General features: G+C 41.3%; 1 protein-coding gene across 3 annotated transcripts in view; it reads left to right on the top strand.

Annotated features, from left to right (window-relative positions):
- IL1RAPL1 (interleukin 1 receptor accessory protein like 1) overlaps positions 1–27872 on the top strand; it is a 1713530-nt gene that overhangs the window by 1334033 nt on the left and 351625 nt on the right. For all 3 annotated transcript variants that reach the window (XM_029603082.1, XM_029603084.1, XM_029603083.1), the window contains one exon: positions 17155–17229. In XM_029603082.1, the coding sequence (XP_029458942.1) occupies positions 17155–17229 (75 nt within the window). The remainder of the gene's footprint in view (positions 1–17154; positions 17230–27872) is intronic.

Below are 27872 nucleotides of genomic sequence, written 5' to 3'. Positions count from 1 at the left end.
AACCCGAAGGCAGCAAGGCTTGGAACAGCCAGAATAGGCCCAAGGCTTCAAGGCAGGGCACAAGAAAGAATAGGCCCGAGGATTTCAAGGCAAGGCAGAGGGCCCATAGGCCACAAGGCAAGGCAAAGCAGATGCCCCATAGGCTACAAGGCAATGCAAAGGAATAAGGCCTGTAGGCCACAAGACAAGGCAAAAACAAGGGTCAGGTTACAAGCCAGAAATGACACCATGCGAAAACAAGGCTACTATGGCAAGATGATTTTACATAGGACTGGGACTTGGGCATGGCAAAGGCAATGAGGAGGAACTTGAGAAAACTAGTGATGAGCCAATCTGGGGGCCTCTACTAGTAGGGAGGCATCATGAAGGTAGGATAAGGCTGCATAGCAGGCAAAATCCTAACAGCATCTTTTTTAGGTCTATGGGGCTAGAGTCATCCAGGATAGCTCACCCCAGAGGCCAGGAATTAAAAGGAATCAAGCAGGCACCAGGTCTGTCAAGCTGCCCTGCTCCTGTGTCTTAGACCTAAGTTGATTTCTTTGATGAAGTAACCAGAGTAGTAGATCAGATGGATGCAGTAGATGTAGCCTAGCTGGATTTCAGTAAAACCCTTTGACATTATTCCACGTTATGCTCCCTTGCTGTCTAGTATTAAGCCAGAAACTGCAGATCCAGAAGAAACTGTTCTTACAGTGTTGAGTCCTTTCTCTAGCTGCAACAGGTCAACAGAAGATCCAACAAGCTACTCACAGTGTTGTTCTAACTGCTTTCACAGCCTGAAACGTTCCCTCCACCAGAAGACTTTGGCTGTAGTAACTCAGAAGCTGCCACCACTTTAAAGGCTCTTGACGTTGGCAATCTTGTGCTCAGAAAAGAGGGAGCTCACACTTCAGGACTGAGAATAGTCTCCAAGCTCCAGGAAGATTTCTTCAGCTGGCTCTCCACCAGCCATTGCTGCCTGCAGAGTTCCAGGTTGCACCTCGCTGCCAGCTGCTGAAAAGATTCCATTCATTACTAAAGGCAAGAGCGCACCTGACCTCCTTCTTTCTCTTCTCCATGTCGTGGGTCATCAAATAGTTTGAGAGTAAAACACTGGTACACAAGCTTTGGAGGAAGGGGCCTGGAGCCATCTTGGATGCTCTCTGCTCAGTCTTCTAGTAGTTAATACCTTTCTCCTAATGTTGCACTTATACAGCATCCAATACTGAAGCCAGCACCTTTCTGACTCCCCTTTTCAGAGACTTGGCACATCGCTGAAGCAATAGATTTGGTGCTGATTCACCAATGTTAGGAATTTCCAGTTATATCTGGAAGTACCAGGCTTGTGTTTGTGCAATCCATGATATGAGGTTTTTCTGAACAGATGCAGACAGCAGCTATTACATAACCCAAATAACCTCTTTCTGCAAAAGCCTTTCCTGAGAAAGTGAAATGTTCAGTTGATCTGCTGCATGGTTCAGATTTTAAGCCTCCATCCCAGTAGGTATCTGCAAAAGCTTGTCAGATGGAGTGCAAACTCTTTTACATCTTGATCTAAACGTGTATATGTCAGATTTATGGATGGATGGATAATAAATGACATGTGACGATGCTTATATTGTGTTGAACTCTTTCACCACCGAGACACCAAGGTCCGTTTTCTTGTCTTTTTAGACAGTATTGCAGAGGATGATGGCAGCATTTTGATTATTTGCTTCTTTTATTGAAAAACCCCAGGGAACTCTGTATAACTTCAAGAAGACAAGAAAAAATGCAGAGAAATATGTACAGCTTGCCTGCATGCACAGCATTGTGTCTGACAGAGTGATACAGCATCAACAGCAGTATACAGTACAATCTTAGCAATGTCTTCTCCATTTGTATTGATTATACTTGAAACACATGTTGATGTATAGTGTGTGTTTGATTAAAGTCAGTGCAGTGGATTTGGCAGGAAGCGGGGGATGTCTGTCTTGCATACAGAAAGAGGTTTTCTGCTTTTAGGCTTTTAAGATGCATGGACAAACTACAACTATACAGTTATTATGGGAAAGCTTTAAGTGAATTTGTCAGTGTTGACTCTGGCATCCTTAATTATTGCATGTCACCCACTTTAAATTGCTGATTCAGTCTTTGCTGTGTAGAGTACATCTGTATGAGTTATACCTGGTAACAAGAAACGTTTTAAATCAATGCACTCCTCAGTAGTCCCATGTAATTTCAGAAAATCCAGTTGGTTAATTTGTGGTCAATGAAAGGATAGTTTTCTTAATCTGTTTATAGAAGTGCACTTTTGACTTTGGTACCTGCTCAGTGCCAGATGGAGCAGCACAGATTCGGAAGCACTTACCCTGGCTAGATTATGTCTTTCTTAAGCAAGTTAATATAGAATGAGCAGTAGATTCTTTGCCGCCTTGTTTGTTGGCAAAAATAATCTCCTTTGATGAGATCTGCTAAAAAAAAACCTCTTAATCCTTTGGATTCTCTCAGCATATGAAGGTCTTAGTTCAAACCTGGCACTATTACCTGGATCCACATTTCAATTAATTTTAATGCAATTTCCAAGATTTTCCTTCTGCCTGAACAAAACAAATTGCACAAAACAGATTACAGTTTAAACATAAAACTAAATTTGTAATGTTAAATAATAGCAATTGATTTTCAGCTCCTGGGTGGCTGGCAAAGTTTGCTTGATAATTTTATTGGCTAACTTTGCAGGGATACTTAGCTACAGTATGGCTCGTTCAACAAGCATTCTCTTAACTCTATAGTTCAAGTTCCATGATTTAGTAATTTATTTTTTCTTATTGTTTTTTAGATGTTTTATTAAGAATTCTGTGTATTTTATGATTATAATTCTGTAATTCAAATGTATTTTAATTGTGTATTTGACATTTTACTATAAACCGATGTGATGTTTCCAATGAACGTCGGTATATAAAAATGAATAAATAAATAATAGTTAGGTAGATAAGTTTGTCAACCTAACTTTAGGGCTCTTCTTTGGCAATCCAAAAGTTATCTAGCTTCATTAGCTGGATAATGCTGAAAATTATCATTGTCTGACTAACTTAGGCCTGGATTTATCAAAATGCAATAAGTATTGCATGTGATAGTAAAAAGGGCATGTCTTATGCTAATATACAGTTTATCACAATTTGCACTAAGTACCTATGGGGGGGGGGGGGGGGGAAGAGAGAGAGAGAGAGAGAGAGAGAGAGAAAGCATCAAGCTAGGTGGAGAGAACATTGCCCAAATCTCATCTTTGGGTGAAATTCCTCTCTCCATAGGTCATCAAATCTTCACAAGAGACCACTGTTCTGTTCATATGTCTCACGTTGAATGTCAAAGTGGCCCCTAACCCCCTACACTAATATCTAAACCTCACCTCAAGTTACTAGGTGGGCCACCCATAGGAATACAAATACCTATCTAGGGAGAAGACATCATGGCTAGGTGCTCTCTCTCTCTCTCTCTCTCTTACTAAAACAGACCTCTCAGGAGACATCACAAACTGTAATGCACACTATCACACAGCTTAATGCTACTGAAAGAGGTTTAGTTAAAATCAGCATTGTCTGTGCAATAGCACTTCACAAACCCAGCCCACCTCTAACTCCTCCTCTTTTTCAATTTGCTATTGCATGTGTTATTATGATGCTATTGCATGTGTTAACGGGGTTTTTCGCATGCGATAAGCCCTTAACGCATGCGAAAACGCCTTAGCGCATTTTGATAAATGACTCCCCTTAGCTGGTTAACAATTTAGCTGGCTATGTCAGGGGGCAGTCAGACCTGTGAGATTTTTAAATCTCAGTTTATCCAGCTAAATCTGAACTTAGGTGGACAAACCGCTGTGAATATTAACCCCATATAGTTTAAATGACTGAAAAGCTATAAATGTCAACACAAATTTATTTAAAAAATCAAATCAAAATGAATAAACTCGAGCTACAATAGCAGCAATAAAAGACCAGCATCAAATATACAAATAGAAAAAAATAAAGACAAGAAATATAACATAAATTGCAATGATCAAGATAACAATATTAAAACATAAAAAGAATAAACAAGGCCAGCTATAAATGGCCAGCATATTAAACCAGAATTAAAAACAACTAAATCAAAATGGCTCACATATATAGAAAAAAAAATCTAGCTATTGCATATAAACCTCTACTAAACAGAGATGCACATTCCACATACCAGCTGGTTAAACATTTACTCCTCACAGTGAAGATAAACAGCATGAGAAAGCAGAAAATATTTTCAGCTCAGTGACCTTTAATTGATCAGTTTCTGTCCTTGCTGCAAAGACAAAATTACTCTGTAGGCTTTAAAAGAGATCTGGATAATTCAAACAGAGAAAAACAAGATGCTAATAAGAGAAGTAGCATAATTGCCTATCTATGTCAGGTGTATGGAAGAAAGTTGCAGGCATTAATCAAGTCAGTAGTGCCATGAGCATTGGCCATTCTCTTACAAGAGACTGGAGATGCTTTAGTAAAACTGGAAATTTTACTTATAACACCAGTATTTACAAACTTCTCCTAGGAATCCCCTTCTTTTCTTCCAGGTCCATTCCCACAGTGCCATCTACTTTGTATAGCACGGCATATACACTGGAACATTAACACTATTGGGACAAGGGGCATGCATGTATGCAGGTAACATTAAAGCAAAATTTGTTAGCAATTGAATGCTACAGTAAAGAGAAGAACTGGGAACAACATTACTTTTATCTAAGAATATTTTTTTATTGTGTGTGTTGAGGAAGCTCCTTCACCTCTTGCTAAAAAGAGTAAGTGACTCAGGAGAGGTAGGCACATTGCAAAAGCAGAAACGCCAGAGCATGCAATGTTGTAAAAAGACTACATTTCCCAGTTCTCTAGAGGCAGTTCTGGACCAATCAGGTTCTGTTGGTGGAGTCCCAGAGTGCAGGGAGGCTGGAACAGCTGAGCCAGGTGTAGGCAATTGGGAGGAACTCTAGGTAGAGGAGGAGCCACGGCCTTGGGGAGAAAGAGCTGTCTAAGATGGTGGAGCTGGACTTGCCTACACCCCAAGAAGACCATAATATGGAAGTGGACTGAGGTCAAAGTGTGCTATGCTTTTCCTTTTATTGTGTAGCTAAAGACTTCAACCCTAGCCCTCCCTAGAAGCAAGTATTACAGATGCTTCTGCAACTGGGAGATTATTTTGGTTGTTTTCTCTTTGATTTTTCATCAGAGATTGCAGGTATGGGAGCTGGACTTTCAGTGTGAGGCATAGTTAGTAGGGAGAAGAGAGTACATGGTGCAAGTCTTGATTTTTTGCATAAAGAAACTGCTGCTAGGAGTAGCAAAGTAGCTTTACGGAACACTGGATTGGGAATACTGCCCCTGTTTTTCTGCTGTTGGGAAGCAGCAGTGTTCATTTCTCCTTATCTCTTGGCTTGAAATGAAGTCAGACTGTTTCCACTGCTGCTAAAAGGCAGTGGCACTCTGAGAACTGAATGGTATTTTCCTTCCTGTTGGCTTTAAATGAAACTCTGTGCCTTTAATGAGCTGCATTTGAGGCAGAGGCCACAACATGTTGGAAAGGTTCTTTAGGTGCACTACAGCAGAGGAGAACTGGCTGTGGAAGCCCAGACTGTGTGCATTGGCCTGAAAATACCACCGAAGGTGGGAACTCCAAAATCTTAAAATCAGATAGTTTACATAAAGTGCTATAAAACATGTTCTGTTTTGCTAACTTAATAATAAACATATAACATCTAATAGATAGCATGGAAGAAAAGTTTATCTGTTGGATAATAGATTTTATAAGGTGATCAGGTGACAAAATTAGCATGCTGCTCTAACCACTAGGCTACTCCTAGTAATTAGAGCAGAAAACTGTGAACCAGGTAACCCAAGGTTCAAATCCCACTACTACTCCTTGTGTGATTCAGGGAAGCCAGGGTTCAAATCCCACTGCCACTTCTTGTGTGAACCAGAGAAGCCAGGGTTCAAATCCCACTGCTGGTCCTTCTGGCAATTTACTTCACCCTCCATTGCCTCAGGTTCACACTTAGGCCTAGATTTACTAAGCCATGATAAACGCTGATAATAAGCCATGATAAATGCTGTATATTGCACAATGTAGCCATATTGCTGCAATATTTCAAGATTTCTTGACCTGAAATCTGCTCCTATTATAAGGGGGGGGGGGGGGCACTCCATGAAGTTAGCATGGGGCACATTTAAAACTAACTGGAGAAAGTTCTTTTTTACCCAATGCACAATTAAACTCTGGAATTTGTTGCCAGAGGACGTGGTTAGTTCATTTGGTATAGCTGTGTTTAAAAAAGGATTGGATAAGTTCTTGGAGAAGTCCATTACCTGCTATTAAGTTCACTTAGAGAATAGCCACTGCCATTAGCAATGGTAACATGGGATAGACTTAGTTTTTGGGTACTTGCCAGGTTCTTATGGCCTGGATTGGCCACTGTTGGAAACAGGATGCTGGGCTTGATGGACCCTTGGTCTGACCCAGTATGGCATTTTCTTATGTTCTTATGTTTTTAATGAACTTCCTTGCATTGTATTTGCATGCATGAATTTTGCAAATCCAAACAAAGCAGCCTAGGCATACCTAATCCTATGCAAATAAAATAATGCAGCTGACTTAGAAAAAACTCTGCCATTATGTTATTGCATTTGAGAGAGGTGTATTATTTTACCATAGGAGCATCAGGATGCTATTGCAGTTCCCCAATGGTCCCACAGTAAAATTTAAAGGGCCAATTAGCCTGAAACTCAGCCCCCTCCCCCCCCCCCAAACATGCTAAAATGCCCCATGGGGATCTTATGAGACCCCCTGTCCCCCACCTCCTGCAGGGATGTTTCAGCCCCCCCCCCAAAAAAATATTAAATCGCAATGAAACTGCGTGGCGACACCCCACCCCACCTCCTTCCCAAATCCCTCAACTTTGCCTTCAAACCAACCGTTTTCCCTCTCTTCCAATAACATCCCCCCAGCAACCTCTACTGCCTCCCCCCTCCCCTGGTCAACTTATAAACAAAATCCCTGTGGTCTAGTGCCCCCAGCCTCTCCCCCTACCCACAACCAAAACCTAAAGAACCTGATGATCTGCGGGGCTACCTTACCCTCCACCCCAGCCCCCCCTTACCTCTAAGAAGTCATAATGGTGTATAGTAGGGGCCTGGTATACCCCCTACCTCTGGGCCTGATCTGCACCATTATCCAAAATACTGTCAATGCAACTTTGCCCCATCACATGATAGGATCAAGGTCCAGGGACAGGCCTTAAGCCATGTGCAATGGCTGGTCCCTGGACTTTGAACCCGTCATGTAATAGGGGCAAAGTTGGGGTTGACACCAGTTTTGTAAAATGAGGTCAATCTGGCTCAGAACTTGGAGGTGCTCTGGGCCCCAACTATATACTAATGCGACTTCTTAGAAATAAGGGGGCCAGAAGTGGGGTAGGGGGTAGAGTAGACCCCAACCTCACTAAAGGGGGGGGGGGGCTTTGGTTGAGGGTGGAGATGGGACTAGGTATGACTAGACCACAGGGATTTTGTCATATGTAGACTGGGAGAAAGGGAAGGAGAGTTGATGGGGGAATTATTGAAAGGGAAGTGGTTGTGTTTGGTGCAGGTGTGATTTTAACACTTAGGGGAGGGGAGTGGAAAAGGGGCAGGTCATCACCATGAATTTCATTTAAATTTTTATTTTTGGGGGTCAAGACAACCTCTACAGGCGGCAAGAGTCTCAAAAGACCTCTGGTTGGGGGGGGGGGGGGGGGAATTAGCCACTTTGGGAGGAGATTTTTGGGCCTCGGCTCCTTTAACACAATGGTAGCTCTAGCCAAGCTATGCTGCCATTGCGTGACTAGGCCCATTTTACTGTGAGATTTTTGGTCTTTTTCTACTGTCATGTTTCTGTGTTTCTGTCTTTGCTCCAGTTCTTCTTTTCCATCCTATAACCACTAGAGATCCTCTGTGTTTATCCTGTGCTGGGCTTCCACCAACCTTTCTTTAAAAAAAGAAATAATTCCTGACATTGTTCCTGAGTCTACCCTCTTAGAGCACCATGTTATGACCCCTAATTCTATAGCTTCCTTTCTACAGAAAAAGGCTTGTAAAAAACTGGAAAGGTTCATAGGATTATGTATTCTTCTCTATAATTGTACATGGTTTTATCCAGTGAAGTGAATGAACATTTTAAGGAGGGACACATACGATGTATGGGGCAGGAATATTGGTTATCACTGCACAGAGGAAGTTTGTGAGATCAGGTTGTACAATCTCACTGTACTGGAATTTAGTTCTTGCTGTCAGTATCACAAGAAGCTTTAATTTCCACAGAAGTGGAACGACTTTAACACTTCAGCCAAAAAAAATGACAGCCTCAGTTTTAGACTTCCACTTAGCTAACACATTTATTTATTTGTCATTCAATTTAAGGTTTGCTAGTCAAAAGAACAATACCCTAGTAAATAACAATCCCCTAGATCATCAAAATGCTTTTAAATATAGCGGAAATAGCGCCCACAATAAAACACACGGTATATTATTGCAACACACAACCTTGCAGGTAGAGTGAGAGTGAGAGAGACTCTGTATAGAGTCAATGTGACATGCTAATATATACCAAGTAAGAGGGGATACTTTCAACTCAGGGTGGGGGTGATTTTACATACACAGAGGAATTCACTGCAAATTTGAAATGACTGATGAATTTCTATCATTTGAATCAATTTACAGTTAATTCCTCTGGCTAGGTCATACTGGCAACACTGTCTCAGGTTTAATCTCCTAACAGGAATTAATAAAGTTTAAAAATACAGTGTTAAATAAGAATTAATTATAATGTTAAATAATAGTTAATTACAATGTTAATATTTATTTATTTTATTTATTTATTTCTTTTATATACCGACATTCAATCGAGATATCACATCTGTTTCCAGATAACTAAAAGAATAGGGTGGTAACAGCCCTATTTTACATTATAACATGATAATAAATATAACAATTATAACAGAAATAACAGAAATTAACAGAAATAATAGGAACTAGTTACAATGTTAAATAAGATCTACTGAAGTTATAATTAAAACAAGAAGTTATAATGTAAAACAAGAAGACCCTTCTTCTTGAACACAGTTACAATGTAAACCGATGTGATATTACAAATTGAACACCGGTATATAAAAACTAATAAATAAATAAAATAAATATATAAATAAACCCACCCCGAGTTGAAAATGTCCCCTCTTACAGTTGTATATATTAGCATGTCACATTGACTTTATACAGGATAATTCTCTCTCTCTCTCCCTCCCACTTTTTCTCTGCTAGTTTAATCCCACATTATCAGTCAGTCAAGCCAGCTAGTTCTCTTCTTCAGTTCATCAGCTAGCAAGCTTGGCCATTACCACCTGGCATTGCTTAAGCAATTCTCCATTGTGATCTTGCTCTTTCTCTGTCTCCATGCTCTTGCATTTCATGTTGGGGCAAGTTGGCCAAATATCCCCTGAAGCTCATGGTGGGGAGGAATGCTGGCTTACGCGGAGTGGCTGCTGAGTGATGATGCTTTGTTCCTCCCACCACATCCTTCTTCATGGTTTTTTGCTACAAACTCACCATCTTCTTGCTTCAAAGGCGAAAATTCCTCCATCTTAGACCATTGTCACAAAAATTTGAAAAATACTATAAATCCACAAAAATCACAAACAAACTGGGGATTTCTTCTTCCACAATCTCCTCAAGATCCATAACAGTGGGTCCTTGCTTGGGTGCCACTTTTATGTAGTAGGTTCCCGTTTGGGCTGTTAACTGCAACGATAGGTGCAATGGGTCTGAGTCCAAATCCAGATGGGAGCATCTAAGCCCCTGGTGTGGTCACTCACAACTACAGTCAATGGCTTACATGCTAGCTCTATGATTATCACCAGGTGCAAAAATGTCCAATACAGCAACAAGAAAGCCAAAATTAACAAAATAGGTAAGAAGCAGAAATCAAACCAGTATCCATCCATTCAGTCAATGCACTGGGTGAAAGAAGAAAAAATCAAACAGAATACTAAGTGGTTTCAAAATAATCAGTTTTCTGCAAGTTAAAGAAGAGAATCAGGCCAAAATCACAAAATCAAAACCAACATCAAATAAATCATCACAATGAAAACAATGATTTTCTTGTCCATTCTAGATTTTCTCACCATTCTTTCTCCTCTTGCACCTTCATCCATGGAAAAGATATCCTCATCAAAGAGGGTGGGAGTGTAGCTCCAGTGTAGGCTGGCAAAGATGGAAAAAGTATCCCCAAACACAAAACTTTCGGAAACTCCCAAACTAGGTCAAAACTCTTAACAATAATCCAACTTTAGAAAGTTCTTCACCCTTGCTGTTCATTGATCTCCTGGGCAAAAAGATCATTTGTTGCAGGCTTTTGGGATACTGGGGAAATGTCCTTCCCTCTGGACTGATCAATCTTATTCATAAAATATTCTCAATAGTAATAGTTCTCCTTTAAGCCAATGGACTCCCCAGGGATGAGGCGCAAGACTCTACAGAGCTCCTTCTCCAATCTCCTTCTCAATTGCTTTCCTCCTGATCTCGGAGCGTGCTCATGGGGATTTTTATATCCCACACAAGTCTTCCCCCAAATAGGTGGGATTATGGCAAAGGGAGGAATCCTAGATATTAGAAACTCCTTCCCACTGCCCATTGCTGTAAAATTATACATGGGAGCATTGTTAGTGACTGGCATAACCTCATCACACTAGGATAAAATGAGGAGATTTGTTAGGAAAAAACAAAAAGTAGCAATTCACAAGGTTAAAAACTTGCAGGAGGTTCTTAAGGTCCAGAAAAAATGTATTCCATGCATTAAAAAAGGCAAATGACTGCCAGCATGGAATAATAGTGAGGTGAAAGAGGCAATTAAAGCCATAAAGGCATCTTTCAAAAATGAAAAGCAGACTAAAATGAGGAAAATAGGAAAGAGCATGAGCATTGGCAAGGTAGATGTAAACAAAATAATTAAGCAGGCCAAGTGAGAATATGAAAATAAGCTTACCATAGGGTAGCAAAAGGTTTTTCAAGTACATGTGAAGCAAAAGTCCTGTGAAGGAGTCAATTGGGCCATTTCGTAATCGAGGGGGACAGGGAATGTTCAGAGGAGGCAAGGAAATAAGCAGAGAAAGTAAATGAATTCTTTGTCTCTTACTGAGGAGGATGTTGGAGTCATACCCACACTGGAAGCATTTTTTGATTGTGATGACTCTGAGAGACTAAACAAAATCACTGAGAAACTGGAGGATGTAATAAATCAGATTGACAGACTTAAGGATAAAAAAAATCACCTGGGCTAGATGATAATCATCCCAGAGTTCTGAAAGAACTCAAACGTGAAATGTAAGATCTGTTACTAATGATTTGCAACTTGTCATTTCAAACAGTTGTGGTACCTAAAGACTGGCCAATGTGACACCAGTTTTTAAAAAGGGCTCCAGGGGTGATCTGAAAAATTATAGATCAGTTAGAAGCTAGTCTTAAATTACTGATCACAAAGGGGGTTAATTACCAATGTGTGTTAAGGTGTTTTCACATGCGATAAGAGCTTATCGCATGCGAAAAACCCTGTTATCGCATGGCGTGATGCAAATTTTGAAATGAGGAGGAGTTAGGGGTGGGCTGGGTTAGCTAGTGTGCCAAGTGCTATTGCACAGAGTTAATGTTGATTTTAGCTACACCTCTTTCATTATGTTGTGTGATCACATGTGCTACAGGAGAGAGAGAGAGAGCGAGCACCTAGCTTGATGGACTCTCTACCTGGGTAACAACAAGCTAGGTGGAGAGAACATTGCACAAATCTCATCTTTGGGTGAGTTTCTTCACGCCGTAGGTCATCAAATCTTCACAAGAGACCACTGTTCTGTTCGTACATCTCACATTGAATGTGAAAGTGGCCCCTAACCCCCTACACTACTACTTAAACCTCACCACGAGTTACTAGGTGGGCCTCCCATAGGGATACAAATACCTGTCTAGGGAGGGGACACTATGGCAAGGTGCTCTCTCTCTCTCTCTCTCTCTCTCTCTCTCTCTCTCTCTCTCATCCCATCCCAGTATCGCAATTTGGGCTAACAGCCTTTCACATAGGTGATAGTGCAACTTGCAATACACCCCTTTTTGGTATCCAATGCAATATTGGAAAATAAGGCCCATAGATTGACATGATTTAATGGGGGGGAGAGTCAGCTTGATTTTTGCAAAGGGAAGTCTTACCTTCCATTTACTAGATTTTTTAAATATAAAAATAAATGTAGATAAAGATGAGCTGGTTGATATAGTGTATTTCAGAAGGCATTTGCCAGAATTCCTCATGAGAGACTCCTCAGGAAATTAGAAGGTCATGGTAAAGGAGGCAGTTTGCTATTGTGGATTGGTAGCGGGGAAACAGAGGGTAGGACTAAATGATCAGTTTTCCAAATGGGAAGTGCTACAGGAGTCTGTACTGGGACCTGTGCTATTTAGCATATTTATAAATTATCTGTAGAAAGGAACAACAAGTGACATGAACAAATTTACAAATGATACAAAACCGAGTTCTTAATTAAACCGCAGATTGTGAAATTAGGAGTCTCGGCATCTAAATGGCAGTTGCAATTTAATGTGCACAAATGCAATGCAATGCATGTAGGGAAAAATGATTCCAACTATATGTGCACGATGCTGGGTTCTCTGTTAGGAGTCTTCACCCAGGAAAAAGACCTCAGAACTCTAATGAACAATACCTTGAAATCTTTGGCCTAGTGTGCAGCTGCAGTCAAAAAGGCAAATAGAATGTTAGGAATTGTTTGGAAAGAAACAGAGGACAAAACCGAGAATATCATAATACCTTTGTACAGATTCATGGTGTGTCCTCACCATGGGGTAGATTTTCAAAAAACGCGAATAGGCGTACTTTTGCTGGCGCATCAGGCGCAAGCAAAAGTACGCTGGATTTTAGTAGATACGCGCGGAGCCGCGCGTATCCGCTAAAATCCTGGATCGGCACGCGCAAGGCTATGAATTCTGTATAGCCGGCGCGCGCCGAGCCGCGCAGCCTACCCCCGTTCCCTCCAAGGCCGCTCCGAAATCGGAGCGGCCTTGGAGGGAATCCTCTAACGCCCTCCCCTCACCTTCCCCTCCCTTCCTCTACCTAACCCACCCGCCCGGCCCTGTCTACACCCCCCCTTACCTTTCTCCGGGGATTTACGACTCCCGGAGGGAGAAGTAAATCCCCGCGCGCCAGCGGGCCTGTTGCGCGCCGGGACGCGACCTGGGGGCGGGTACGGAGGGCGCGGCCACACCCCCGGACCGCCCCGGGCCGTAGCCACGCCCCGTAGCCACCCCCAAAACGCTGCTGGCACGCCCCCTAAACGCCGCGACGACCGGGCCCGCCCCCCGACACGCCCCCCTCGGAGAACCCCGGGACTTACGCGAGTCCCGGGGCTCTGCGCGAGCCGGTAGGCCTATGTAAAATAGGCTCACCGGCGCGCAGGGCCCTGCTCGCTTAAATCCGCCCGGTTTTGGGCGGATTTAGGCGAGCAGGGCTCTGAAAATCCGCCCCCATCAGTGTTGTTTGCAATTCTGGCCACTTCATATCAAACAGGACATAGCGGACGAGGAAAAGGTACAAAAAAGGGTTCTTTAGCTTGGAAAAGAAATCACTGAGAGGGGATATGATTGAGAGTTATAAAATCATGAGTGGGTGCAATGGGTAAATAGGGAACACTAGGACTAGAGGACACTCCATGAAACCAGCAGCTGGCAGATTTAAAACAAATTAATCGTAAGAAATATTTTTTCACTCAGCGCACAATCAAGCATAGAATCTGTTGCCGGAGGATGTGGTGAAGGGACGTAGCAAAGAGGAATTCAAAAGAGGATTGGACAAGTACACTTGGGAATGCTGGTGCTTATCCATAGAAGTGAGATACAAGAAATAGATCAACTATTAGGGATCAGCTGGATATTTGTAACCCTGACTGGCCACTGTTGGACACAGGATGCTGGGCTCAGTGGACCTTGGTCTGAGCCAACCTGTTCTAATAGTCTTAATTAAGCTATGGAAGTGGGCAAGGCATCTAGCCTGGCGAAGGTTAAAAAGGGTTTGATCAAGTTCCTGGAAGTGATGTGCATTCATTTAAAACAAAATTTGTATTCCAAACTGAATGAGGCTAGTTTTGTTTTTCTCATTAAATCCAAAATGAATCAATAATTCTTACAACCCCCCCCCCCAAATTGTTGTAGTTTTTGTTTTGACAAATAGTGATTGCTCTTGGCAAATAACACACATTGGGCCCCATTCACTAAGCATTTCCCCATAGACTCAAAATGGGAGAAAACCTTTAGTAAACAGGCCCCTTTATTTGGCCAAACAAAAAAAGAAAAGAAAAGACAAAAATCTGAAATGAAATTGGTCCAAAAAAGTATTGAAAATTAACCAAATAAAAAATATTTTGCCTACATATCCCTACCTCTTATCCTTGGGAGTGGGCAGCTAGAAATGGAGCCACTCCTTGGATGCTGGATAGTTTTTGGAAATCTGGAGTGGATACTTTCAGATATTGGATGCTGGGCTCAAGGGACCCTTGGTCTGAACCAGCATGGCACTGCTTATGTTCCTTTACAGAGCAGTATTATTAAGCCCAATTATTTTTAATCTGTGCTTCATGTATGAGCAATATTTTGTTAGTTGGTTTGGGTTAGTGATTGTAGAAAATATGCTCTAGGTTTGCAAGTAATTAGTAATGAGGATGTATTTGAAATTAGACATTATTTAATGTGACAGGTATCCTCTTATGCCTTGGGAGGCAAGGGATTATCAGGCCGATGCAATACCATGCATTCAAGCTAATGCACAGGTTAACCCACGGATGGATGTGCGTTTTGGACGTGCGTCCATAACCTCTAATACAATAAGAGGATCAGTGCATTCAAAATGTGCGTCCAAACCAGGGCATAGCTAATAGCACTCATCACATTTAAATGCCATGTTGATGAGGCTGTTAGCTATTACCCCCAACGTAAAAAATAACTGTGTACCCGACACGCACATTTTAACCCTCAGAAATGAATGCCAGCCTTAAAGCTAGCATTGTTTTGAGGAGCCCCAAAGTTGAACAAAAAAGCAGAAAATACTGCTTTTCTGTGGTTCCTCTGACTTAATATCATCATGATATTAAGTCAGAGGAACCACAGAAACCAGTAACGTGAAAACAATAATTTTTAAATGTCTTGAGGGCAGTCAGGATAGGAAAACAAATGCTCAATTTATGAGTGTCCATTTTCATGACCCATGACTCTGCGTCCGTTTTTCAACCCCACGCGATGGCAAGGAGGCACTAGGGATGCACAATTTCCCCTAGCACATCCTTTTTAAGCAGCATTTCATTTGCCTACTGCATCACTTGTCCGGGAGAGATGGATGGGCACGCGTTAGGAAAGCTGGCACTCAATCATGAGTGCCTGTTTTTCCTGCGTGGATATTGTATTGGCCTGTATGTGTGATTACCTTGTGCAATGGGATTGAGATTTCACGGATTAGTTAACTATTAAACTATTTTGTTTTAAAGTTTATATTCTATTTTTCATACATTTTTATTGTATTTGCTTCATTGTATATGATTTTATTATTAATTATTTGATTGTTTTAATTGTTTTACATTATTTTGTTGTAATCTAATTTGTGCAATATTTTGATTCAAGTAAAGTAGAATAAAAATGAAATGAAATTATTCCAGGTACTAATTGTAGCCTTTTTGTTATACATTATGGGGGTAAGTTTGAAAAGTATTTACGCACATAAACATGGTTTTACCCCAGACATGGGTTTTTTTAATAACTGCCTGTCAGATATTCAGATAAACTCACTCGTATATGTCTTCCATCCCAGGCTGAGCTGAAGCATTCCTAGGAGCATGGCTGGGAAGGGATTAACACTTTTGAATTTTAAACAGTATGTGCATATATTTCCATGGCAAATGTGTCTGGTGTTTTTAGCAGTGTATGTGGGTAGATATGCTGGGATAATTAATACACATAAGTTTACTTTGAAAATTGGTATAACTTATGCAGCTATTTGCTGACTAACGTATGAGCAAAATTGCAAAATTATCCCCAAAGGGACCTTAGTGTTGGAAGGAGGACTCAGGTTCACTGTCACAAGTCACTACCTGGGCCCTTCATGATCTACTGAGAGTTCTCTGGAATACACAGCTCAGAGCCAGCTAACTGCAGCAAAAAGCACATTTTTTCAATGCATCTAGCTTTAATCTCCTGTCCTGACACACCATGACCACCCCAGTAAGGTACATGGTGATGATCAAATTCCCTAGGACTATAGAGAACTTAACTCTCAACTGTACTTTTGCAAATTCAAAATCCCTAATAGAAGTTTGTGAGCAACTCTGTATCTCAGTCCATGTGAGCCCTGTCTCCTGGCTCCTTACTTGGTTCTGCTTCTCTCTCGCCATGAAAGGTAGTAATGTCTCACTTAAGAGACACTGATCTTCTGCAGTAGTTCTCTAATTAGCCTCAGCTGTGCATCCCAATTTGTCTGCTTTATCCTAATTGTTTCTATGCCAAGAACCTCAAAACTACATTTCCTAGCAGCCCTGTACTTCCTGTTCCTTTTGGCTTTACAATCCCCCAGCCAACCCTTTTTCACTTTTTGTTTTCCCGCCTTAAGACAGTTTTCCCCATGGGACTACCTGTAGAGCTGGGCAATCTAACTATCCTGTCCTTTCATCATACCACAGATGAAGGAAGGCCGGTGACAGCACAGTCGAAAGGTACAAAGGGGCAGGCTGGGAGAAGAAGTGGTCCTTAAATTGCCAACATTTTCTATGTTTGCCTGTAACAGCAAAAGGGCACTCAGCGATGTCAGCATGTCCCCCACTTCCTGCGGTGTGGAAGGCATCTTGACATCAGTCTGCTGGGGCAGCGTTAAATGAACAGTGTCAGTGGTAGCAGTAGCATAAGGTGAGCTGACTAAGAACCCTCTTGAATATGGTAAGAACTGTTATCAGGCTGCACAGCACTTTTTCTTGAATTTAAAATATCAGAGTTTACCTGTGATTTAGTAATAAAAAGTGTCATATGTTATCCATCTTATAATAATTGTTCTTATTTTTTTCAGCTCCACTGACAGACAAACCTCCTAAGCTACTACATCCTTTGGAAAGTAAACTGATAGTTCAAGAAACACAGCTAGGTAAGTCGTAATTCAGCTCAAAGAGTTTTATTAATGACATTGTCTTAAAACAGGAAAGAAATTTCCACTTTAAGTTTATAATTTCATTCAGCACTGAGACTTACTACATATATTCCTTTAGAAGTATCTTATAATGAAGCATTGGTTAATGAGCACTTAAAGTGAAGTGTTACCAATTATAATTCTAATGAAGATGCTCACAACAAGGAAAATATTATCTGTTCATGCTGGCAGAATAAGGCACTGAACGGGAGGAGTGACAATGAAATCTCTGTAGTGTCAGGATGCACACTAGGCTCACCGGTGCTGCTGTGAGCATATTGTACAGGTATTTTGCTATTTTAAGATCCTTTTCTTGCTCTAAGCCCATGCATCACTGTCCGCAAGCCACACAAAGGGCCTTCGAAGCACAAATGCCCTTCGTTGGCCAATATAATAGGCCACTTTAGGCTTTTCACTACCTAGGATAGTGCACTGCTGGATCGGACCACACACGAAGCATTGCCGGCACAGTGTGGGAGAAACAGTGGACAGGGCTGTGGGAGACAGAACAGGGTCTTCTCTTTAATAATTTAATGAAATAAAAATAATTGTTGGATTTTTAGCCCAGCTTTTTAAAATGGTGCACAAGGCAACTAATAGCATTATTAGAATTCAGGCGCAATAAGTCCCTTCCCTAAAGATCTTACAATCTGAGTATCTGAAGAGTGTCAGTGGGGGAAGTGGGATTTGAACCCTCATTTCCCTGGCTCTTTATTTATTTAAAGGCTTTTTTAGACCGGTATTCGTGGGTACGTCGTATCGGTTTACAAGTAACTTTGAACATAGTACATGAAACAGGGTGATCAGAACTTGGGAGGGGTAACATATTAATGGTAACAGAGAACATAATGGAAACCAAGAACATGACTGATGTAGAGGGTAAGGGAATATGAACTTGAAGGGGGCGGAGAGGGGGGAGGTGACGGGAGGGGGTAAAGGTGGAAAGGGCACGCGAAATATATACAGATTTCTTAACCCATTAGGGATGTGAATCGTTTTAGGACGATTAAAATTATCGTCCGATAATTTTAATATCGTCTTAAACCGTTATGGAACACAATACAATAGAGATTCTAATGATTTATCGTTATAAATCGTTAGAATCGTGAGCCGGCACACTAAAACCCCCTAAAACCCACCCCCGACCCTTTAAATTAAATCCCCCACCCTCCCAAACCCCCCCCCAAATGAGTTAAATAACCTGCGGGTCCAGCGGCGGTCCGGAACGGCAGCGGTCCGGAACGGGCTCCTGCTCCTGAATCTTGTTGTCTTCAGCCGGCGCCATTTTCCAAAATGGCGCCGAAAAATGGCGGCGGCCATAGACGAACACGATTGGACGGCAGGAGGTCCTTCCGGACCCCCGCTGGACTTTTGGCAAGTCTCGTGGGGGTCAGGAGGCCCCCCACAAGCTGGCCAAAAGTTCCTGGAGGTCCAGCGGGGGTCAGGGAGCGATTTCCCGCCGCGAATCGTTTTCGTACGGAAAATGGCGCCGGCAGGAGATCGACTGCAGGAGGTTGTTCAGCGAGGCGCCGGAACCCTCGCTGAACGACCTCCTGCAGTCGATCTCCTGCCGGCGCCATTTTCCGTACGAAAACGATTCGCGGCGGGAAATCGCTCCCTGACCCCCGCTGGACCTCCAGGAACTTTTGGCCAGCTTGTGGGGGGCCTCCTGACCCCCACGAGACTTGCCAAAAGTCCAGCGGGGGTCCGGAAGGACCTCCTGCCGTCCAATCGTGTTCGTCTATGGCCGCCGCCATTTTTCGGCGCCATTTTGGAAAATGGCGCCGGCTGAAGACAACAAGATTCAGGAGCAGGAGCCCGTTCCGGACCGCCGCTGGACCCGCAGGTTATTTAACTCATTTGGGGGGGGTTCGGGAGGGTGGGGGATTTAATTTAAAGGGTTGGGGGTGGGTTTTAGGGGGTTTTAATGTGCCGGTTTTGCGATTTTTAGATTTTTCACGATTTTTCACGATTTTTCACGATATTTTACCCCCCCAAACGGCAACAATACGATTCCCTCCCCCTCCCAGCCGAAATCGATCGTTAAGACGATCGAGGACACGATTCACATCCCTATAACCCATTGCTCTAATCACTGGTCACCCCTTTCAGTTCTTCTCATTGTGTTGTCGATTGTAAAGAAGACTTGGCTGATCCAAATTAACTTAGAATTCCCTTATATTTCTGTAGTTATTGTAATGGTGAAAACTATCTGTCAATATTCCTCTTTATTTAATAATGCAGTTGAAAACCTTGAAATGCACCTGGGGAGACACAGACAAACACCAAACTAGCCCCAGACCCATTCTTTCTGCACAAGAAACTGAAAGCACCTGCAGGATTTGTGATACTGTGGTAGCTTTCCTTCCATGCTTGTTTTAACTATTATTTTCCAAGCAATTCTGAAAATGGTAGAGAAATGAACCATTCCTTCAATATTCCCATCACCACCTCCTTTTTTTTTTTTTACCTTGTAGAGTGCTAGGGTTCCTTGTTCTTCCATCCTACGAATAATGAATTCTTTATTTCTTATGCCTTTTCAAGTCTGAATTTTCAAAGCCATTTACAAACATGGAACAATGTTTAATTAATAAATAAATAAATTAATTAATTAATTAATTAATTTGTATATTTATTTATTTATTTTGAAATTCTTATATGCCGCCTATACAATTGGATTATAGATCTAAGCATTTACATAAATGGCCATTAGAAAACATCCCAGGGCTTGGTGTGCGTATGTACATGTGGACTTTTGTGTGAAGTGGGAGAGGCGTTTTGGGGGAACAGAGCTGGAATTAACTCACAAACCTTTAGATTGTAAAATGTATGCACAGAAGTTACATCCTCCAAAGAGCAGGATTCAATTTGTATAATTTATACTGAGCCAATTACCTGAGAATTTTGAAAGTGCACATTGATCTGAAAAATTCAGGATAAAGTCTAGAAACATAAAATCATGTCGGCAGAAAATGGCCATATGGCCTATCTAGTCTGCCCATCCACACCAACTGTTCAGCTTTATAATCCCCACTACTCCCTCACTGTTTATCCTGTGCTTTCTTGAGTTCAGATACCTTTCTTGTCTCAACCACCTCCACCAGGAGGCTGTTCCTTGCATCCTCTACCCTCTCTGTAAAAATTATTCCTGAGACTACCCCCCTATCAACCTCATCCCATGACCCCTCATTCTAAAGCCTCCTTTCCTTTGAAAAGGGCTCACCTCCTGTGCATGGAAACCTTGGAGGTATTTAAATGTCTCTATCATATCTCCCTTATCTTGCCTTTCCAGTTTAAGGTATAAATGTTTAGCTCTCTAAGGGGGTCATTTATCAAAGGCTTATGCAATAAGCCTCTATCGCATGCGAAAAGGGCCTTTTCGCATGTGATATCATGCAAATTAGGGGGAGGGGAGGGGGCGGAGTCGGCGGTGTCTTCACTGCCAGCGATAATGTTACTAACATTATCGTCGGTAGTAGCACTCCAAATAGCACCACCTTTCACGGTGGCGCTATTCGGTGTGAAAGCCGGCAGCCGGTGCACCGCCATGGTGTGAAGGCTGCAGGCTTTCATAGGCCCGCCTCCCCTTCGCCCTCCCCACCCCCCATTTTCGCAGGATTCATCATTCTGCGAAGAAAGATGAATCCTGGCCTAAGTCTGTCCCCATATGATTTAGAACAAAGATGAGTAATCAGTTTAGTAGCCACCTTTTCAACTGACTCCAACCGATTTACATCCTTTTGAAGGTGTCACCAGGGGCTTATACAGGGGCAATCCTTTTTCCTTCTGACCATACTTTTTCTTCTCTGGTTTTTGCCAACAATATATCTATCTCTTTGGCCATCTTAAAATCATCAGTTACAATCACCCTCAGGTTCTGCTCTTCTTTCGTGCTTAGAATTTCACCTCCAATACTGTACTTTTCCCTTTGTTTTTTTGCAGCCTAATTGCATTACTCTGCATTTTTTAGCATTAAAACTTAGCTGTCAGTTTCTAGATCATTCCTTGACTTTCCATAGATCGCTCCTCATGTTTTCTACACCTTCTTGGCTGTCCGCTTTGTTGCAGATTATGGTATCATCAGCAAAATGATGTCTTTCCCAGCAATCCTTTTGCAATGTCGCTCACTAAAATTTTGAAAAGAACCAGTCCAGAAACTGATCCTTGCAGCCCACCACTAGTAATAGCCCTCTCCTCAGAGTGAACCCAATTAACCAATGATCCTTTGTCACCTAACACTCAGCCAGTTTCTAACCCAATCAGTCACTCCAGGTCCCATGCCAAGGGCACTCAATTTATTTATATGTCGCCTACGTAGGAGGGTGTCATAGGTCTTACTAAAATTCAAGTACACTATGGGGTCAATTTTAAAACCCATGCACACACATCCAGGCCCAGCCACGCACGTATCTCCTGGACTTTACGCGCGCAGCCTTTTTAAAATTTGGGCGTATAAAAACATAAGAACATAGGATATGCCATACTGGATCAGACCAAGGGTCCATCAAACCCAGTATCCTGTTTCCAACAGTGGCCAATCTAAGCACAAGTACCTGGAAAGTACCCAAACATTAGATAAATCACAACATTCTATTGCTTATTAATTATTGTAATAGCAGTTTATGGATTTTTCCTCTAGGAACTTATCCAAACCTCTTTTAAACCCAGTTACACTAACTTCTGTAACCACATCCTCTGGCAATGAATTCCAGAGCTTAACTATGCGCTGAGTGAAAAATAATTTTCTTTGATTTGTTTTAAATGAGCTACTTGCTAACTTCACGGAGTGCCCCCTGGTCCTTCTATTATCTGAGAGAGTAAATAACCAATTTACATTAACTTGTTCAAGTGTTTTCATGATTTTATAGACTTCTATCATATCCCTCCTCAATCGTCTCTTCTCCAAACTGAACAGCCCTAACTTTTTTAGCCTTTCCTCATAGGGCAGCCATTCCATGCCCCTTATGATTTTGGTTGCACTTCTCTGCACTTTCTCCAGTGTAACTATATCCTTTTTGAGATGCGATGACCAGAATTGCACACAGTATTGAATGTGCGGTCTCACTATGGAGCAATACAGAGGCATTATGTCATCCACCGTTTTATTTGCCACTCCCTTCCTAATAATTCCTAACATTCTGTTTGCTTTTTTGATCACCACAGCACACTGTGTATTATTATCCACTATGACGCCTAGACCTCTTTCCTGGGTGGTAACTCCTATGTCTAGCACTCTCCCTTAATCCAATCTCTGGTCACCCAATCAAAGAAATTGATTAGGTTTATCTGACAAGACGTAACTCTGGTAAAATCATGCTGTCTCAGATCTTGCAATCTGAGGTAAAAGGTACTCACAGACATTACCCAAACTTGCAGCTATAAAATTACCCTCCCTAAACACTTCCATTCTTTGTAAGAATTCTGAGATCTTCTGTATTAGGAATTAACTGCCCGTGTCCCTAATAACACTTTTCCATTATTTATAAATATGACATTCTTTCTCTGTAGTAGAGACTAATGGTCCCTTTTAAGTATTTTTCTCTTCTGCCTAATTAATTTATTGTCTCCTGTGGAGACAATATCCAGAGATAAACTGTTATCTGGCTAATTTCTTGCCTTTTAGTCACAGATTAAAGGTCAAGATATCATACCACGTCTACTATAGCTGGCAGATTTTCTTTTCCAATGAGCTGATATCCACAGACAGAACTAGTGATATCTTTCCATCTAGAGAGAATCTCTTTCCTTTCTTATTTTCAGCTGTTAGACTCCTTGTAGAGGAGCTTCACTACAGCTGCCACTGCCATGTCAACACTAGAATCTGGTACTTAAATTTAAGTGAAATCATTGAAATATAGAAACATGATGGCAGTAAAAGACCATAAGGCTTACAGTCTGCCTATTCACACCAACTACTCAGCATTACAATCCTTACCACTCCCTTAGAGATCCTCTATGCTTGCCCCAAGCTTTCCTGAATTCAGATTCTGCCCTTATCTCAGCCACCTCCGCTAGGAGGCTGTTCCATGCATCCACCACCCACTCTGTAAAGAAATATTTCTTTAGATTACTCCTGAGTTTACCCTATTTCATCTTCATCCCAAATCCCCTCATCCCAGTACCTCCTTTCTTTTGAAAGGAACCTGCCTCCTGGGCATGGAAACCTTGGAGGTATTTAAATGTCTCCATCATATCTCCCCTGTCCTGCCTTTCTTCTAGGGTGTACATATTTAGTTCTTTAAGTCTATTCCCATATGCTTTAGAGCAAAGACCACTGATCATATTTGAAGCTACCCACTGGACCGACTCCAACCTCTTTATATCCTTTTGAAGGTGCGGTCTCCAGAACTGAACACAGTATTCCAAATGAGGGCTCACCAGGGAATTAACAAGGGGTAATCTCACCTCCTTTTTCCTGCTTAGCAGCAGAATGGTTGTCTGTGCCTCCAGCTGTTACTCTCCCTTCCCAGAATTCTCCATGGGCACAGATTTTCCAGATACTTACCATCCTGTCTCTTATGCTTTACTTACAGGAGAGAAGGTTCTAGTTCCCCAGATTGGGGAGAATTATACAATGCTAATTAATAAGATCTTTAATACCTAACAAATGTGTAAGCTTAATATTGGTGAAAATTAGAAATACTAAGGAGTAAATCTTTAATTCTGTTTGGATACCAAAGTGGTACTGACAGTTAATGCCAGGAAATCGCTTGCCATAAATAAACCAGAGTCTTGAACTGTACTACATATTAATACACACGTTATATTCCTCTTCTGAAGAGTTCTGAAGGAATTCAAACCTGAAACTGCAGATCTGTTTCTGCTGATTTGTTACCTGTCATTTAAAACAGCCATGGCATCAGAAGCCTGGAGGGTGATCAATGTGATGCCAAATTTTAAGAATTGCTCCATGAGTGATCCAGAAATCTGTAAACCGCTGGGTAAAGTGGTAGAAGCTATTCTTTAAAACAAAATTATTGCCTACATAGACATGGTTTAATGGGAGAGAGTCAACTTGTTTTTTGCAAAAGAAATATTTGCCTTACCAAATTACTAGATTTTTTGAAAGTGTAAATAAACATGCAGATAAATGTGAGCAGGTTGAAATAGTGTATTTGGATTTTCAGAAGGTATTTCAGAAAGTCCTTCTGAGAGACTCCTAAGGAAACTGGAAGTCATCAGATTGCATGTGGTTTCCTATTGTGGATTGGTAACTGGAAAAAAATGAAAACAGAAGGTAGGGCTCATTAGTCAGTTTTCCAAACGGAGAAAGATCATTAGTGGAATGCCAAAAGGGTCTGTATTGGGACCTGTGCTATTTAGCATATTCATAAATGATCTGGAGAAAGGAACAGCAAGTGCAGAAATCAAATTTGCAGATGACACAACATTTTTTCAAGACATTAAAACAGCAGTGGATTGTGAGGCCTGCAGAAAGACCTTCTGAGATTAGGAGACTGGGCATCTGAATGGCAGATACAATATAATGTAGACAAGTGCAAAAAATGCATATAGGGAAAAATAATCCCAACTACATGTACACAATGCTGGGTTCAGTGTTAGGAGTCACCACCCAGGAAAATGACCTCGAAGTCCTAATGAACAACACCTTGAAATCTTCAGCTCAGGGTGCAGCTGCAGTCAAAAAGGCAAATAGAATGTTAGGAATTATTTGGAAAGGAACAGAGAACAAAACCAAGAATATCATAATGCCGCCATATAGATCCATGGTGTAATCACACCTTGAGCATTGTGTGCAGTTATGGTCACTCCCATCTCAAGAAAGACCTAACGGATGTGGATAAGGTACAGAGAAGGGTGACAAAAATGATAAAGGGAATGGAAAAGATCCCTTATAAAGAAAGATTAAACAGATTAGTGCTCATTTGCTTGGAAATAGATGCCTGAGAGGGGACATAATTGAGATTTATAAAATTATGAACAGGGTGGACCGAGTAAATAGGGAACAATTATTTTCCTTTTCAAACAGCTTTGTTTAAAATATTAATTTTTACTTTATTTTATATAATTTTACTCAAATGTATTTTATTTTTAATGCCTATGTTTTTTACCCTATGAATTATGTATGTATGTAAGGGGTCATTTTCTAAGGCTTATCGCGTGCGATAGCTTGCTAGGGGCAGAGTTGGGGCAGCGAAGGGAGGAGTCGAGGCAGCGAGGGGGCGGACTCCGTGATGTCTTTGCCAGTAGCGCGCTCAATAGCGCCACCTTTCACGGTGGCGCTATTGGGTGTGAAAGCCAGCAGCGAAGACACCGCAGTGGTGCGAAGGCTGCTGGCTTTCACAGGCCTGCCCCCTCCTTCACCCCCCACCGTTCCCCGTTTTCGTTGGATTCACCATTCTGCAATAGAATGGTTAATCCAGGCCTAAATTGTAAACCGCTTAGACCAAACTTTTAAATAAAATAAAATAAATAAATAAAAATATGCCTAGGGGATTCTCCATAAAACTATCAAACGACAGATTTAAAACAAATCATAGGAAGCATTTTGACACTCAGCGCACTATCAAGGTATAGAATCTTGCCAGAAGATGTGTTCAAGGCAACTAACATACAGGGCCATTCTTTATTGTGCGAGGTGCCTGTATCGCGTTCGGTATTATTAAAATTAGGGGAAGGGGAGGAGTGTGAGTGAGCTTTTGGTAGAGTTATCTCCCGGCAGTGTTGCGGGCGATGTTTTTCACATTATCACTGGCAGCACCGTGGGAAATAATTACACCTTTTCCCATGGCGCTATGAAGCGATAATGTGTGGTGCGGCCGCAACACCCTGATGCATCAGACTGCCCACTATTGCCCCGCCCCTTTTTTTCCACGACTCATCATTCTGCTATCAATATAAATATAGCAGAATGATGAATCTAGGGGATAATGAGGTTCTAAAGAGGGTCAGACAAGTTCCTGAAGGAAAAATCCATCAACAGTTATTAACCAGGTAGACATGGGAAAGCCAGCGCTTATCCCTGGAGTGAGATACAAGAAAAAGATCCAGCTATTGGGGATGTGCCAGGTACTTGTGACCTGGACTGGCCACTGTCAGAGGCAGAATGCTGGGCTCGATGGACTTCTTATTTTATTATGTTCTTCCATTGTTTGATCTATAATAGCAATAAACATATTTTAGTAAAGTTTTTCATTGATTGAACACATCCAGCCGTTGTATTACTAAGTGACACATGTAGGGTGTGCTATTCATCACTTGCCATATCCTGCTGCTGACCTTGAAATATGCAAGATCCCCCACAGTTAGGGAGGTTTTCAGGGCACTCACATAATGGTAAAATGCCAGTGTGTTTTTTGTATTTATTAATAGACTGTATGGGTTTATTATATGTTACTCACCTAGAATGGGCAATAGAGTGAGATTTAAATTTTGTAAATAAATAAACATCTAAAGAGAAAACGAGAAGAGTGAGAGCCAAGAATAATTATAATCAGAGCCTCTTCCTGTGCCATATGTTACTGCAGACAGTTTTCTGTTTTGGCCCCGATAACGTTCCTCTGCTGCTCTCAGCTGGAGGCTGGGTCTTAGATTTTCAACTGCATCAACTCCTAAATGAGAAATGAGTTATGTTCCTGGTTTAGTAAATTCCAATCCAGTTAATGCAGGAGGCTAAATAGCCTTATCTTTTATAGAAAAGATGCCAGATGGAACTGTAGCCAGGCCAATAAGACCTACTGACATACTCTAAAAAGCTAGCTATGAACTCATGTCACTTAAAGTGATTCTGGCTTGCTCCCAAATGCCAATATGAATATTTTTCCCCTGAGGTCTAAGAGCCCAAACACTACACTGTTAAACTGTGTTTTATAGAAATGCATTTGATCGGGATATTTTCTATGAGATTGCAATGATTAAATCTGACATACTTATGGGTTCTGAAGACTTTTATTGGACCCATAAAAAATGTTTATACACAGCTCTGATTACACATAAACTTCTAAGGATCTAATAGGTCCCTTCTTCAGAAAGATCTTGTCTCACATGAACTTCTCTAATGACATGGAAGAGTAATGCAGCCATGCACAGAGAAAGGATTTACAGCTAAAGGATCTGCCCAGTACACTTTCAACGAGTTCAATACTGAAAAAACTGTGCAATGCACACTGAGGTTCAGAATTATTATTATTATTATTATTATTATTTAGAAACATACAAACATACAAACATAGAAATATGACAGCAAAAAAAGACCATGTGGCCCATCTATTTTTTATTATTTATTTATTTAAACAAATTTATATACCGTTTTCCAGTAAAATTTACTGATCAAAGCGGTTTACAACAATAAATAACCTTGAAATTAAAAGGTTAAAATAAATTGTAATAAAATAAAACTTAAAGAAATAAATAGGTATGAATAAAAATACAGCATGTTACATGATCAATAAAAATAATAGTGACTGAAACAGAGAGTGGCCATTATATTTTACCTGCACTTTTACGATTATATTTACTCTTCTGTAATCTTATAGAAGGTCTCTTGGACTGATTCATCGTACAGATTATACTGTTTGAGTTCCTTTCCCTGTTATTCGTTTTCATGTTCTATGTATTAGCCATCATGCGAAGTTGCAGTT

This window comes from Rhinatrema bivittatum, chromosome 5 (assembly GCF_901001135.1).
Source record: "Rhinatrema bivittatum chromosome 5, aRhiBiv1.1, whole genome shotgun sequence".
Classification (NCBI taxonomy): domain Eukaryota; kingdom Metazoa; phylum Chordata; class Amphibia; order Gymnophiona; family Rhinatrematidae; genus Rhinatrema; species Rhinatrema bivittatum.
The sequence above is the reverse complement of the archived record's forward strand: the minus strand, read 5'-3'. Positions and strand labels throughout refer to the sequence as shown.